At 36.3% G+C, this 15,074-nt stretch overlaps 1 protein-coding gene across 1 annotated transcript in view; it reads left to right on the top strand.

Annotated features, from left to right (window-relative positions):
• LRRC72 (leucine rich repeat containing 72) overlaps window positions 1-15,074 on the top strand; it is a 54,102-nt gene that overhangs the window by 16,805 nt on the left and 22,223 nt on the right. Inside the window, exons 3-4 of the mRNA XM_033088248.1 lie at window positions 3,385-3,458; window positions 8,418-8,487. Coding sequence (XP_032944139.1) covers window positions 3,385-3,458; window positions 8,418-8,487 — 144 coding nt within the window. The remainder of the gene's footprint in view (window positions 1-3,384; window positions 3,459-8,417; window positions 8,488-15,074) is intronic.

Here is a 15,074-nt window from a genome sequence, read left to right as displayed (position 1 = left end):
CTCTGACTAAAACACCTACCAATCAATATTCTGTTTCTAATTTCTCCTCATCCTTTCAAGCCTAACCCAACTGTCGGTCCTGCAGTGAAATCTCAGAGTTCCCAGGCTAACAGTAATTTCTTCTTCCGAATTCACCAGAGTAGATTTCCCTTCTGTCACAGCCCTTAACACTTACAGCCCTCTTTTACAGCATTCTACGCCCTTTACTTCTCCTACAACCGTGTTTCCCTGAAAATAAGACCTAGCCTGATAATCAGTGTCTTTTGGAGCAAAAATTAATATAAGATCCAGTATTTTATATTATGTTATATTATATTATATTATATTATATTATATTATATTATATTATATTATATTATACCTGGTCTTACATTATAGTAAAATAAGACTGGGTCTTATATTAATTTTTGCTCTAAAAGACTCATTAGAGCTGATTGTCTGGCTAGGTCTTATTTTCGGGGAAACACGGGAAAAGATTTGCTCCTAAAGAACAGTCGTCTTACCTGGTTAATTGTTACATTTACTAGCTAGTCACTGACCAATCACAGCCGGAACTAAGCACTCCATAATTTGTCATTCAATAAATGGCTGAATAATCTGTTTGGACCTACTTTTTTTAAATGTTCATCTTTAAAAATGCTGTTATATGCAGCAGCTGCTGTGGAAAATGGTATGGCAATTCCTCAAAAAAATGAAACATAGAATTACCATATGATCCGGCAATTCCAGTTCTGACTATATACTCAAACAAAGCAAAAGCAGGGACTGAAACAGATATTTATACATCCATGTTCATAGCAGCACTGCTCACAAAAGCCAAAACATGAAAGCAACTCAAGTGCATTGATGGATAAATGGACAAAGTGTGCTGCATAGAGACAATGGAATATTATCTGGCCTTAAAAAAGGAAAGAAATTCTGACACACACTACAACATAGATAATTCTTGAAGATATTATGCAAAGTGAAATAAACCAGCCACAAAAGGACAAACACTTTCTAATTCCTCTTATATGAGGTACCTAAAGACAGAAAGTAGAAGGGTGATTGCCAGGGGCTTTCGGAGGGGGAGATGGCGAATTAGTGTTTATAACGGGTGCAGAGTTTCATTTGGGGAAGATGAAAAACTTCTGGAGATGGATGGTGGTGATGGTTGCACAAAGTGAGTGTGCTCCGTGCCACAGAACTATCGTTAAAATAGTAAATTCTATATTATGTATATGTTACCACAAGAAAAGAAATAGTTCAGGGGAAGAATTCTTGCTGTGCTTCTTTAGATGAAAGGAACATGCTGTTATTGAAGTTGTGTGTTGATTGGGAACTGGAACTGCTCCACCTCGGATCCACTGAAACTTGAAACTTCTTGGCACATTTTCCTATTCTTTGGCACTTTGACATTAATACTTGTTACCAGATTCATACGAAAATTTTTGGTTGGAAGGAAAAACACCATGATAAAAAGCTGTGTAAATAAATACCTAATTACACCAGTGATTTACATATTATACTGATAGTTTCAATTTCCCTTTTCGTGTCTTAATTATCAAAATTTGATTAAATATTCACTCCATGTAAAATTTTCAAAATGTGTATTAATTTCTGATTACTAAATTAATGTCTTCTTATAAAATAGTCAACCATTCTTAAAAAGTCTATGGCTTAAAAAGTAAAAGATCCCTGTGATCTCAAGTGATAATTGTTAACAATTTGGAGTGTGTGTTTTGTGTGCATATTAATGTTATTAGTAACAAAAATATTGTTACACTTATGCATATTATGCTGCCAATGGCATTTTTACTTAAAAAGATATTTCTGATATCATATGTGTAGATATCCATCTCTCTATATTTTTAAGATACTACACAGTATTCTATTACGAAGTTATACCTTAATTTAAACCGTATTCCAATCAATGGAGCATTTTTAACAACTACAGACAATGTATGCTGAAATGAAATGATATTCATATTTCTGCGTGTGTGTGTATGTACCACTGTGTTTCTGACAGCTGGATGTGGAAGGGTGAGCTCAAGTTAAAAGCACTTTTACAATTTTAATAGATAGCTGCAAAATTTTAATTCTACTTTGGCCTTTAACATCCCAGACACTGTGGCAGAATTGTGATTGACGGTGCATGGTAGAAGCTGAGAGTTTAGTTGTTTCAGTTAAAAACACCCGGAGGCTGGTATGTAAGCCCGATCCATTGGGTTTTCCCAAGCCCCAGATTCAGCTTGCTTGTCAGGGTAACAAAATACCCTGATGGAATTGCCTATACCTGAGCCAATGAATTCTCCAAGCCTGGGGATTCAAGAGTGTGCCACAGGTAACAAAGAAAGGTTGGGACAACAACTTAGCAGCTGCTCTCTATCCCTAGGATATCTACCTTTTTCACTTCTTTAGAGATTTGCTCATCCCATTAAATCTAACTCGTCTTAAAGTCCTCTACTAAATAATAAAACCATTGTCAAAATTTCATAATTCACTTACAGACATTACTATCTCACCATGCACAACAAATCCCAGCTGAAATTTGGTGATTATTCTGACTCTTATAATTATAATGTTTGTCAGATTCCAGAAGTGCAACAATTATGCTTTCCACTTTTGTTGTGTCTTGTTTGCTTCCTTCATGGCAAATTATACATGGGCTTTAATTTTTACATATAATCTTAGGCCATATGGCCTATAAATGTTATTTTGTAGTTTAGCAAAGGACCTCAAAAGAAAAAGCAAAGCACTTAACTAGCTGTTGTTGGGTTTGTATTTTCAAAACAAAGCCTATGGGAATCAAAATTGCTTCTTCTTCACCAAAAATTCCCACGGTGCAAGTAAGTTAGTAACTGCTAAAAAATGAAGACACTATTCCTTTACAAAGAAAGGGAAATGGTATTTTTTCACTCATTCGTTTTTTTTGTCTGACATTTATTGAGCGTTTACAGGGTGCCAAGCACCCCTATGATAATGTACATTATATTCTACCTCCTCCACCTCCAACCTTGATTCTGAGTGTCTTCTGTAAATGTAGAAAACCTACCAAATATGAATTCCTTGTGTTTGAAGGAACATTTAAGAATATCTAAAGACTAAATTACCTCATAGAGAATCGAAAACTTGTTTTGGGTATATATGTACACATACACATTTTTTTCTCTTTGATTAAAAATTATTTACACATCTGTGCCCAGGATTAAAGATAATGAAATTCAACCACAAAATGATTAAATAATATATAATTGTAGTGTTGGAATTTATCAGTTTAGAGTGGTTACCTCCATATTCACCTTTCCTTTGATCTTCTTGTAGACGTTATTGTTATTGACTGCAAATGTCTCAGTGTTTTTGCTCAGTGGAATGTGCCTTGACAGATTAATTATATGTTATCAGGCAGTTGAAGATCAACTAAAGATATGTGGCCATAAGAGGGATGCTGATGTCTTCGAGCTGTTCCTTTCTCAAAAGTAAGTGTACTTTCTGTAAGAAGTAGAAGAGCATCGTATTATAATGTTTCATAGATTCAAATGCTCTTTTTCATTGCCCCATCCCCGCAAGGACTGGATGGGCAAGTACCACACTCTGCCACTCATTAGAGTCACAGTCTCCATTTGAGAGCTAGCATATTGAAATGGATGAGAACAAAGGTATGGAGCCAAGCTAAGTTTGCATTCCAGTTCTATCTCTTCCAGCTGGATGACCTTGGACTTATCCTAAACCTCCCTGTTAAGGTTATCAGGTTTAGCAAATAAAAATATAGAATGTTCCCTTACATGTGACTTTTAGAGAAACAAGCAAATATGCCTTTTTTCTTAGTATAAGTATGTCCCACAGCGCATTCAGATATTTCTGGTTTCTCTGAAATTCACAAACTGGGTATCCTGTATTTTATTATATCTGGTATTGCCTGCATTCAGGTAACAATACTACCTGCTTCACAGGGTTGCTCACTAACTTCTATTAGTGAGTTCATAGAAGGGGTGGGAGGAGGGGGGCCCTGGGACACAGTGAACACTCGATGAGCATTAGTCCAGTTAATATTATCGCTCTTATCAGCGATAATAAGGACTTACAAGTAGATAGTATTATAATAAATATTTTATGTAGTCACAAGTTTGCACTTCAGCCTTTCATGATTTTAACAACTGTACACTATTGATCTAAAGGGTATGAAGATAACAAAAAAAAAAGTTTTAAAACACTAGAAAAAAATTTAGAAATATTGATCGTCTGACAGTAAGTAATAAGTGGTCTTCTCAACTAAAGGTCAGCACATTTAACATCCTAAGAATACTAAATTACCATTTTAATCCTTCTGGGTACAAATATCTATATCTATATCTATATAGCTGCATCTATATCTACATCTATATCTGTATATCTATCTATATCTATATCTATATCTATGTCTATAGCTATATTTATATTTATATTTACATTTATATTTCACAGTCCAGATGCCAGGAAACTGGGTTATTTTCCTAAGTCTCTGTCACCCTGGGAAAATGGAAAGAATCTTACCAATGAGTCCTTGAGTCAACACTGAGAACATATACTGTGACAATGGTGTTGACAAATTATTGTCAGCACGAGTCACTGCCATCATTAGTAGTAGAATTTCCTCTCCTTGTCTTTCATTGGCCTCACCTTAAAATGTAATAGCTTGTTATTGATTTAGGACAGGTTTATGTGCAGAATCAACCATTCTGACCTGAGTTAAAGTCCCCTTAAAAGTGAATCACGTTATTACATTATCTAACAGCTAAAACTTAAACATCAGTACTACTTATACGAGAAAATTAATAGCAGTAGTTTGACACTATTGATATTTTAAAGTATAAATATATTAAAATAGCTTTTCGGGGAAATCCTCTAAGTAGGGATTGAGTTTCTCTGGTACCTTGTAATGATGGTTTTGTTTCACGGGAACAAATGAAGTTAACATACTATCATTATTGCCCAATGCAATAGTGTAGGTGTACCAGAGTCCAAATGCTCCCTCCCCAAAATAGGCTATATATCTACAGTGAGAGAGGAGAATGCATGATGTGTGTAAATCTCCTGTTAGAAGTTGCTTTGGAAGAACCTGAAATATTCTGTTGTGCCAGGGAAGTGCACAAAGACTAAATGTGCTGGTCAAAAGGACACAGTAGTCCGCTTGAAAAGTCTTCTATTTGGGATGATTTTAGAATTAAAAAAAATAATAAAATGAGATAGGATTAAGAGAAAAATGCTTCAAATATAAAGACAGTGGGGAAGGAAATGATTGAGAGAAAAGTCAGGGGCAGATGTTCTTTACAGAATACCAGGTAACAGATGTAAAAAGAATGAGAACATTAGAAAAGTCACCATTTTATTAAAGACTTAAATGTAAGATCCAAAGACATAAAACTCCTAGAAGAAAACATAGGTAGTAAACTATTTGAACTTGCTCTTAGTAGTATGTTTTTAGACATGTCTCCTCGGGCGAAGGAAACAAAAGGAAAAATAAACAAATGGGAATACATCAAATTAAAGAGTTTTTGCACTGTGAAGAAAACAATCAACGAAACAAAAAGATAGCCTACTGAATGGAAGAAGTTATTTGCCAATGATATAACCAATAAGGGGTTAATATCCAAAATTTATAAAGAACTCACACAACTCAATGCCACAAAAAAAAAAAGCAATTCAATTAAAAAATGGGTAAAGGACCCGAATAGACAGTTCTTCAAAGAAGACATGCAGATGGCCAATAGGCATATGAAAAGATGCTCAACATTACTAATCATCAGGGAAATTCAAATTAAACCACAATGAAATATCACCTTCACACCTGTCAGAGTGGCTACTGTCAACAAACAACAAATGTTGGTGAGGATGTGGAGGAAAGGAAACCCTTGTGTACTGTTGGTGGGATTGCAAATTGGTGTAGCCACTGTGGAAACAGTTTGGAGGTTCCTCAAAAAATTGAAAATAGAACTGCCTTTTGACCCAGCAATTCCACTTCTGGGTATTTATCCAAAGAAATCCAGAAGACTAATTCAAAAAGATATATGCACCCCTATGTTCATTGCAGCTTTATTTACAATAGCCGAGATATGGAAACAACCTAAGTGCCCATCAATAACAAGTCTCGGAGAGGCTGTGGAGAAAAAGAAACCCTCATACACTGTTGGTCGGAATGCAGATTGGTGCAGCCACTATGGAAGGCAGTGTGGAGGTTCCTCAAAAAATTAAGAATAGAATTACCATACGACCCAGCAATCTCTCTCCTGGATATATACCAAAAAATCTGAAAACATTTATCTGTAAAGATATATATGCTTCGATGTTCATTGCAGCTTTATTTATGGTGGCCAAGACATGGAAACAACCAAAGTGTCCTTCGATAGATGACTGGATAAAGACGATGTGGTATATATACACAATGGAATACTAGTCGGCTATAAATAAAAGATGAACTAATGTCATTTGCGACAACATGGATGGATCTTGAGATTATTATGCTGAGCGAAGTAAATCAAACAGAAAAAGTCGAGAACCATATAATTTCACTCATATGTGGGATATAAAACTGAAAGTAACAAAGGAACAAGACAAACAAATAAACAAGAACTCATAGACACAGATAATAGTTTAGTGGTTACCAGAGGATAAGGGGGGAGGGGGAGTGGTAGAAGAGGGTAAATGGAGTCAAATATATGGTGATGAGAGGAGAACTAACTGGGTGGTGAACATACAATGTGATACATAGATGATGTATTACAGAATTGTATACCTGAAACTGATGTAATTTTACTAACCATTGTCACCCCAATACATTTTAATTAAAATAAAAAAGACATTGTGAAGGAAAAAAAGGAGAGAAGGCGACTGTTCTAAATTTAAGAAGACTAAAGAGTTATACCAACTGAAAAAGCAAGGCATGTATGTTGATGGGATTATGGATTTAAACAAACTATAAAATAAATGTAGGGGAAACAGGGACAACTTGAATATGAATAGTATATTAGAAGATATTACTGAATTCAATTGAACTTTCTTGGGTGTGACAGTGGTATTGTGGTTATGCAGGAGAATGTCCTTATTTAAGGGATGTGCATGATGAAATATTTAGGCTTGATGGCTCTACAATAATAAGACCACAACTTATTTTCAAATGATTCCCCAGAAAATTATCAACCAATAAATAGATATATAGGTAAGAGAGAGTGGGGCAAAATAATAAAAATTGTAAGTTTTATACAAGCATTCATTGTACTATCATTCCTTCAACTTTTCTTAGCTTTGAAATTTTTCAATATAAAAAGTTGCTGAGAAAGGTTTCTTTTGTTTAGAAATGTTGTCATGATTTAAAAATATATGCTTTCATAAAAATAGGAAAATAATTAGTCCCTCAGTGTTCCAAGGTTAAATACAAATGTGAAAGGATGTTGCCACAAATGAGTTAATATAGGTAGTGTTAATTAACATTAATATTTTTAAAGTGCTTAGAAAAGTTCCTGGAACACAGGGTATGCTCTGTAAATGTTTGATAAATACAGGTATACACTGGGGGTGCCAAAAAAATGTATACATATGTCTTGTATTCATCTTTTGTTATCGGTATATATTATTACAATTTAAATACAGTTTTTTCCTTTCTTAAAATGTGTATACATTTTTTTTTTGGCACATTCTGTATGTATAGGAGTTCATACCCAGCCAGGGCCCATAATTTCTGCCCTGAGAAATAAAAGGGATCTGAATATTCCAGCCCACAGCTGTCAAAGGGCAAATGATCCTCAGAGATCTTGCTTCTTTGCTGACAGCTCCCACTTCTCACCCAGTATCTTCCCCTTTGCTGTGGGATCTGCTTCAGCAGTAAAGCTCAGAAGCACTTGACAGCCAGAGTCCTGCACAATTCCAGCAGGACGGGCAATATTTGTCCCTATATTAATAAACAACAAAGGGAGAATAAAACACTTGAGCCAGTCGCTGTCTCTCGGTGTACTGCAATCTCCATGTCCTAACTCAGTCTGGCCAAGATCTGGGTAACCCCAAAGTAAGACCCCTGAAGATACTGTTGAAGCATTCCTTACATCTACCTGTTAAGTCCAGTGTCTTCTGCACTTACTTTTTTCCCCTCTCCTCTAACCCCTCCCCCCAGTAAAATCTTTTTTTTAATTGGGGTCCCAATAAATTCAGTCATAATGAGGTATGTTTTTCCACTCATGTGATAAAATGCTCTCCTTTAAGTATTTGTTTTAACTTACTGACAAACTCTTAATCCATATGCATGAAGTTTTAATGACGGAATTTCAGAAATTAGCATGTAAATGTGCCAACAATTTTGAAAGGACCGAGAAAGGTTTTTTCGGTTACTCCAGAGTCAGACTACATATCCTGCCTTACCCATGAATAAATTAATCATTGCTAATGTTCACTTTCTCTGTCCATTACAGGGAACTGACAGATGTCATTGATCTTTCTAGGTTTAAAAAATTAAAATACTTATGGCTACATCATAACAAGGTAGGATTTATATGTTATCTTCAAATGGCTCTATAATTAAATGACTATTTCAATATGTTTTTAATAGAGCTAATCTTTAAAGTATTAATATTTTGTACACCTAATTTAAATTTTGGTAAGAAACTATATGTATACCGGGGGTGCCAAAAAAATGTATACAAATGGACACTTTGGTCAACGTTTCTCAAACAGTTGTTCTCTGTAATCAGAAGTGTCTGAACGCTGATGGTAACCACTTTGAGCACCTCTTGTAACTGCAGAAGTCAAACGTGACTAGTATTCATCTTTTGTTATCAGTATATGTTGAGTATTACAAAAATACAGTTTTCCTTTCTTAAAATGTGTATACATTTTTTGGCACCCTCTGTATGTATGTATGTATATATATATATATATATATATATATATATATATATATATATATATATATTTAATAGCACAATTTGTGAGATGTTACCACACTACACCTTTACTTTTGTCCCCCATGTCCTGTCAAACCTGCTCAGGGGAGGCTATTCCTTCTCAAGCTCCTGGAAGAAAACTTGGGCAGTCTCATGACTTTTCCCATCAATCTTATGTAATTCAAAATTTTACCGCCCATTTGAGTTATAGCCATAGTTCAGAAATGAGAATGTCTAGGAGAATACATTAATCAACTTTCAATCTTCATTCATAAATGGGACCTCCCCCTACCTCCCCTCTCACATCCAGCGAGGGCCATCTGCAGATGGTCATCTGGTTTCTTTATTAACTAGGGAGGTGTGGTGGGTTTTCCTTTCCTCTCATCTCCACCCAGCCTTTTCCAGGGTTGTATGGAATGGGAAGATGTGGAAGTATAAGAAAGGCGAAGAGAAACAGGTTTTTGATTTGCACCCTCTGGTACTAACAGATGTTCAAAGCTGACTCTTTTCTCTTAGTGGGTTGTTCAGAAGCTCCCCTCCTAGGTCACTCCAACTCTAATACCTCTTCTTTGGCCACTTCTGACCTCCCCCCACCTTTTATCTCAGTGGTACTTACCGCTGAGAGTCTTCTGGCCCTGGCAAACAATGCTCTCGGGGGGATACCTCATAAAGCACCCCAGATGAACATTCCTACAATGGGCCGGCATGCAGTTCCCAGGATTCACATACGTTTGGTCTGCTATAAGGAGCCAGAGGGATTGGTTGTCTCCCAGTTGTTACCCAAACTGATCTAGCTTCCTCAAGAAGTGCCAGACACTAAGCCACCATGTCCTCAAGTGTCGGGAACACCCTTCAAGGTCACTGAGTGTGGCCCTTGAAGCTTCTCTTAGAGTCTAGGTAGCATTTAGGAGGCAGAGTCCTCCCACTGCCTCCTCCATAGTGGGGGCCTGAGTGGGACTCCAAACTCTAAGTCAAAGAACAGGACTGAACTAGAATTCAGATGCAAACAATCATTACAGTTAATTAGCTAGTCAGTTATTCTCAACCTTCAAAAATGTGACTTTCCAACAGCTTGTGTTTTCTTCATTATAAATTGATTATCCAATCCTAGCATTTTGAATTTAGACTTCCAAACACTAGCTTATTAAAAAAAAAAAAAAAAAAAAAAAACTTTTGAGTTTCAGTAATAGTAAGCTTGTCAAGCAGCAGTTCAGATTCACAGCACTGAATCTTTAAGCAACCATGTTTATGAAAGTATTTCAATATTATGTTGAATTTTCAGTCTTTTTTTTTTAAACTAACTAAGTGGAAAATGTAAAATGAAAGTGCTTCTAGTATTAAGTGTAAACATAAGTCTCATAAGCTTGAAATCATTTCTAGGAGAACAAACACAAATACCTCCAAGGCCTAGCCAGCTAACGACTGAAATGGAAAGTGCATGCACCACTTACGGGCACACAATTCAAAACTCTTTTGAACACTCTGCCAAAAATTATCCTGGGTCACAGTGTGCAACCTCTGATTAGAAAAAGATGGAAATCATAAGACATGGCAAAAGTAACTAATCTTTGTTTTTCATTTGTACTTCTTGTGGTGTTCAGTGGTGTTCAGTTTTGAAGGAAAGAATGTGTACAAATGTTGGCAATATGTCTACAGGGAGAGGTATAATTAGGGATTTCGTAAATTTTTTTTTTTTTTTTTTTTTTTGCAATCTGGTAGTGGACACTGTCCCACCTTCAGTCATTGAATGTTCACATGGTTGACTGACAGATACATTATGTACGTAGGAAGGGATTGCGTAGCTGTCCCTTTTTTTTACTTTGTTTTTGAAGGGTTGGTTGGGGAAGGGATACAACAAAGGCAGAATTCTCTTCCTGTACTTGGTTCTTTATGTTGAAGAAATTAAGTATATGTATCATTTCAAAATCACCATCACTTTGTTCTTTAACTTACTTAGTCCACATAACACTGGAAGGATGTCATACCCAACATAAGTTTTAAGTGGTCATGGGTACGGGAATAAACTGATGTGAGTTTTCCTATTGATCAATAATAGACTGGTTACTAAGTTGCCTGACTACTCATGCTTCATGAAAAATTAAATTCTTACCCATGATCCAAAATTCTGGTGGGCATATTAGCCATGATAGTACTTCATCAAAATTCACATGTAAAATTTTGATAGTTTTCTTTGAAATCTCAATTACATTAGATGGACAACTAAGAAGTTGTTATACTGGCCAGTATAGAAATGGTGCGGAAAACTGTGGTACAAAACATCACACTGACAAAAGAATATAAATATTTAGAATTGTAATGTTTTGTTAACAATGATCTGAATTTGTGACCAGCATTGTTCTTATGTGAGTAAATATCTAAGATTACCCTCTATTTAGGAACAGCTAAGGCACAAAGTAGTAAAATAAAATGAGCACATCTTTTTTGTTTATTCCTTTATTTAATCAACAGTTTTGTTGAGGTGTATGTACTGGGCATTATTGGTTGTCTACTCAGTATCCGTTCTTTTCTTTTACCTGTGCAGCAGAATTTGAGTTTTGGTCCATGCTTCTCCTCTTTTTTGCTTAGGTAGGTGATCCCATCCCCTGCACTAAGCCAGTTAGGATAATTCCATCCTCCTTATGAGTGGCTGGTCAGTGAATGGGCACCTAACCAACAGTGGTAGTGGAGACATAGGAGGCTTCTGTGTCAGGTTCACTTATCCCTAAAGGAGGACCCTAGAAGAGAGAGAGGTCCCTTGTTTCCTCTGCCATGAATCATCCCACCAACTTGAGGATAGATCCAACATTTAGAGAAAAACAGAGCCCAGAGAATCATTAAGATACTAAGACTGAGGCTCTTACTACCTCTGGACTTCTTGGTGTGTGAGCTAATAAATGTTCTAATTTATGTGCCAGTTTGAGTTGAGTTTAGACGTTACTTGGAGCCAATAGCATCCTATCTGACATGGCTTATTCTGTACTTGCATTAGGCTACTGATAGAAAATAACATTAAATGTGACGGTACCTGCTTTAGTGATAAAATGAGGAAGGGCAGAGAGAATAGCAGTGCTTCTAGTCAGGACATTGCATCTGCAAACTGCCGGGGATGGAATAAGAGAAAGCAGTAGTCTTGGGAGGCAATGAAAGTAGCCTGGTGTGTTTGGAGCCTTGCACCCTGTGCACGACTCCCCATCAATATCTGGTGGATGATAAAACTGGAACTTCTGGTCTGACCCTAGACTAGCAGATTAAACAGGTACAGTTGTTTCTAAGGACCTCCAATACCCCAGCTTTCCTAAGTTTCCTCAGGCAACTCTGTTTCCTTCGGTATGCTCTCCGAGGGCTGGCTTTCTCCTCATACTGCAGAGATATTCACTACTTCTGCATCTCCTCCCTTTATGGGTCACCATTTCTTTTTTTCTAATCTCACCTGATATAATTAGTGGGAGGCAGCTACTCTTAGGTGCATGTTAACTAAGGCCTTCCTAAAGACTCCCTTCCTGGTCTCATTTTCTCACGAGCTTGAACGAGGGTCTTTTCAGGCCACACTTCATCCTTTCCCACTTTTCACGAGAAAAATTGACTCTGCTCAGCAAGTGATTTAAGTGATTTGCCTTTTATACTACAATTAAATTGTGTTTTGGCTGATTACCTCAATTTTTTTTCATAGATATTTAATAATAAGTCTGTAATACTGGTACCACAACGATAGCATTCTATTTCTGGAAGAACTAACAGTACTTTGGTATGTTGCATATATCTCAGGTTAGAATAAGCATCTGATGAAAAACCTGTATAATGCCTCACCAAGCAATGCCTCATTCCACACTAGCTGACTAGAGAATGGTCAGGTTGAGATGAGAAAATTGCTTTAAGAAAGATCCTGAGATCCTTCTTCTGAGCCATTAAGACGCTTTGTTTCTTATCTCCCAGACATTCAGCACCTATTACAAATTTGGTGAATAGCACAAATAGATATATTTTAGGAAAGAATATTGGTGTACAAGACCAAAAAACCACAATTGGAAAATTGAGGTACTTATTTTTAACCTGCTGTTTTAAATATATTTAAAGATTTTTTGAATAGCAACACATTTTTTTTTTGGTTCACAACAAGCTTTGCATCATGGAATTTTAGTTGGTTCCTTCCATCAGGTTTGGGCATACGTATTTTATTTATTCGTTTACACATACCTACCTTGTTCCAAAACACAATTTAGAGCAGCACAAATCCCATGGTAGAGCGTAAGAGCTATTAGAGAATAAAACGAATTAGGGTACATTCCATATAATTTGGGCTCTTGTGTGTTTCTGTTACCTCAGGGCAACATTAATTATATCCCTCATGTCAACTTTATTGAATCATATTTTGCCAAATATGTAAACCCTCCTCAAAAATGTAAATCAACATAAATATCCTAAATAAGACTTCAATGCATGGTTGTGAAATTTATAAAACATGTACCCTGTATCTCTATTTGGGTTATGCTTTAAAATTATTTGTCCAAGCAACGTAACCTATTTTTAGGAGAGAGCATATACAAAAATTTCAGTAACTTGGAAAAAAGAGGGGAAAACGTGAGAATGAAAGACTGTTTACATTGGGAAAAAACAGTTATTCTCACTATAGTTTTAAAGTCTAGATTTTATTTTTTAGTTTTGTACATATTGTAAACTAAGATACACATGAATGCATTGTTCTCATCTATTGAACAGGAACACCATAAAAAGTGAATTTAGGAATCATGGAAATATATTGATTTTTTTCTTTTTTTTTCCTTTTATATAATACAGCATATTTTATAAAAATTCTCCCCAAGTAATACTTAGAGTTTTGTGCAAATTTAGGAAATACTGTGATTGCAATATTCAAACCTACAATAATGTGTCCTTTTAACTAACACATCACGACAGAATTTTTCAGAATTTCCTCATGTTGTTTAATCACTGGTCTATAGGTCTTTGTCCCTACGTTTTTGACCTTGGTGCTACTGACTTTTTGAACTGGATGGTTCTTGGATGTGGAGGCTGTTCTGTGCATTTTTGGATATTTAGCAGCATCATTGGCTTCTACCCACTACATACCAGGAAATTTGCCCCAGAAATAACAACTTAAAATATTTGTAGACATTGTCAAATGCTCCCTGGGGGGCAAAATTGCACCCCCCCCCCCCACCGAGAATCACTCAATTCAGTAGACAGTGATCTACAGAAACGTAAGACCAAACATGTCACTCCTCTGCTCAAAACCTCCGATGGTTACCTGTTACTTTCAGCCAAGCTCTTATAATAACCTACGAGGCCCTACACGAGTAGGCCTCTGATTTCCTGTCTGACCTCATTGCCCACCTTCTCTCTCTGGTTCACTCTGATCCAGCCACGCCAGGCACTGTACTGTCCCTGACCTGTGCACTGGCTTGTCCCCAAATGCTCCTCCTACAGATATCCCAGTGGCCTACTCCCTCCCCTTCATCAAGAGTTTGTTCAAACATGACCTCCTCTGTGAGGCCTACTGCGACCAACCCATTTCAAATATAACACCGCCTCCCTACTGGCTCTCCCAATCGACCTGCTTTCTTTCCCTTATCACTTATACACTGATGCCGTAATATATAATTTACTTATTGTACATATTATTTGTTTTCTCTTTCCCTGTTAGAAAAAAGGCAGAGATTTTTGTCTATTGTGTTCACAGCTGTACCCCCAGCACTTAGCACGGTGTCTGGCCCATAGTAGTTGCTCAACAAATACTTGTTAACATGGAAGAATAAGTAAATAAAAATCCTAATATTTTCCACCAGGTTGAACTTTTCTTTGCATAGGTGCTCGTTAAGATAATGGAATTTCCCTTAATGGAAGCATGCTTTAACTGAGTTAAGGAGAAAAATAATATATTGGAAAGATATTGGGTAGATATTAGGTAGCTGAAGAATCAAATATAGAAATATCTCAGGATCAAAGTGAGCCATGGTCAAAACCATATCCAGAACTGGTTTCCACAAATACTGTTGATATGCATATCAACAATAGAATCACTTGTATATATGACGCCTTGAGCGAAGACAGATGATTTGTGAAATGTCTCATTAAATGTAAATCCTGTGGCAATCCTTAGAATCAATAGTGTAGATTTTTAAATAGATAATTATAACAACTTTTTATTCTAACAATAGCTGGAACATCAGT

This window comes from Rhinolophus ferrumequinum, chromosome 20, assembly GCF_004115265.2.
Source record: "Rhinolophus ferrumequinum isolate MPI-CBG mRhiFer1 chromosome 20, mRhiFer1_v1.p, whole genome shotgun sequence".
Taxonomy (NCBI): domain Eukaryota; kingdom Metazoa; phylum Chordata; class Mammalia; order Chiroptera; family Rhinolophidae; genus Rhinolophus; species Rhinolophus ferrumequinum.
This window is presented reverse-complemented; position numbering and strand designations above follow the sequence as displayed.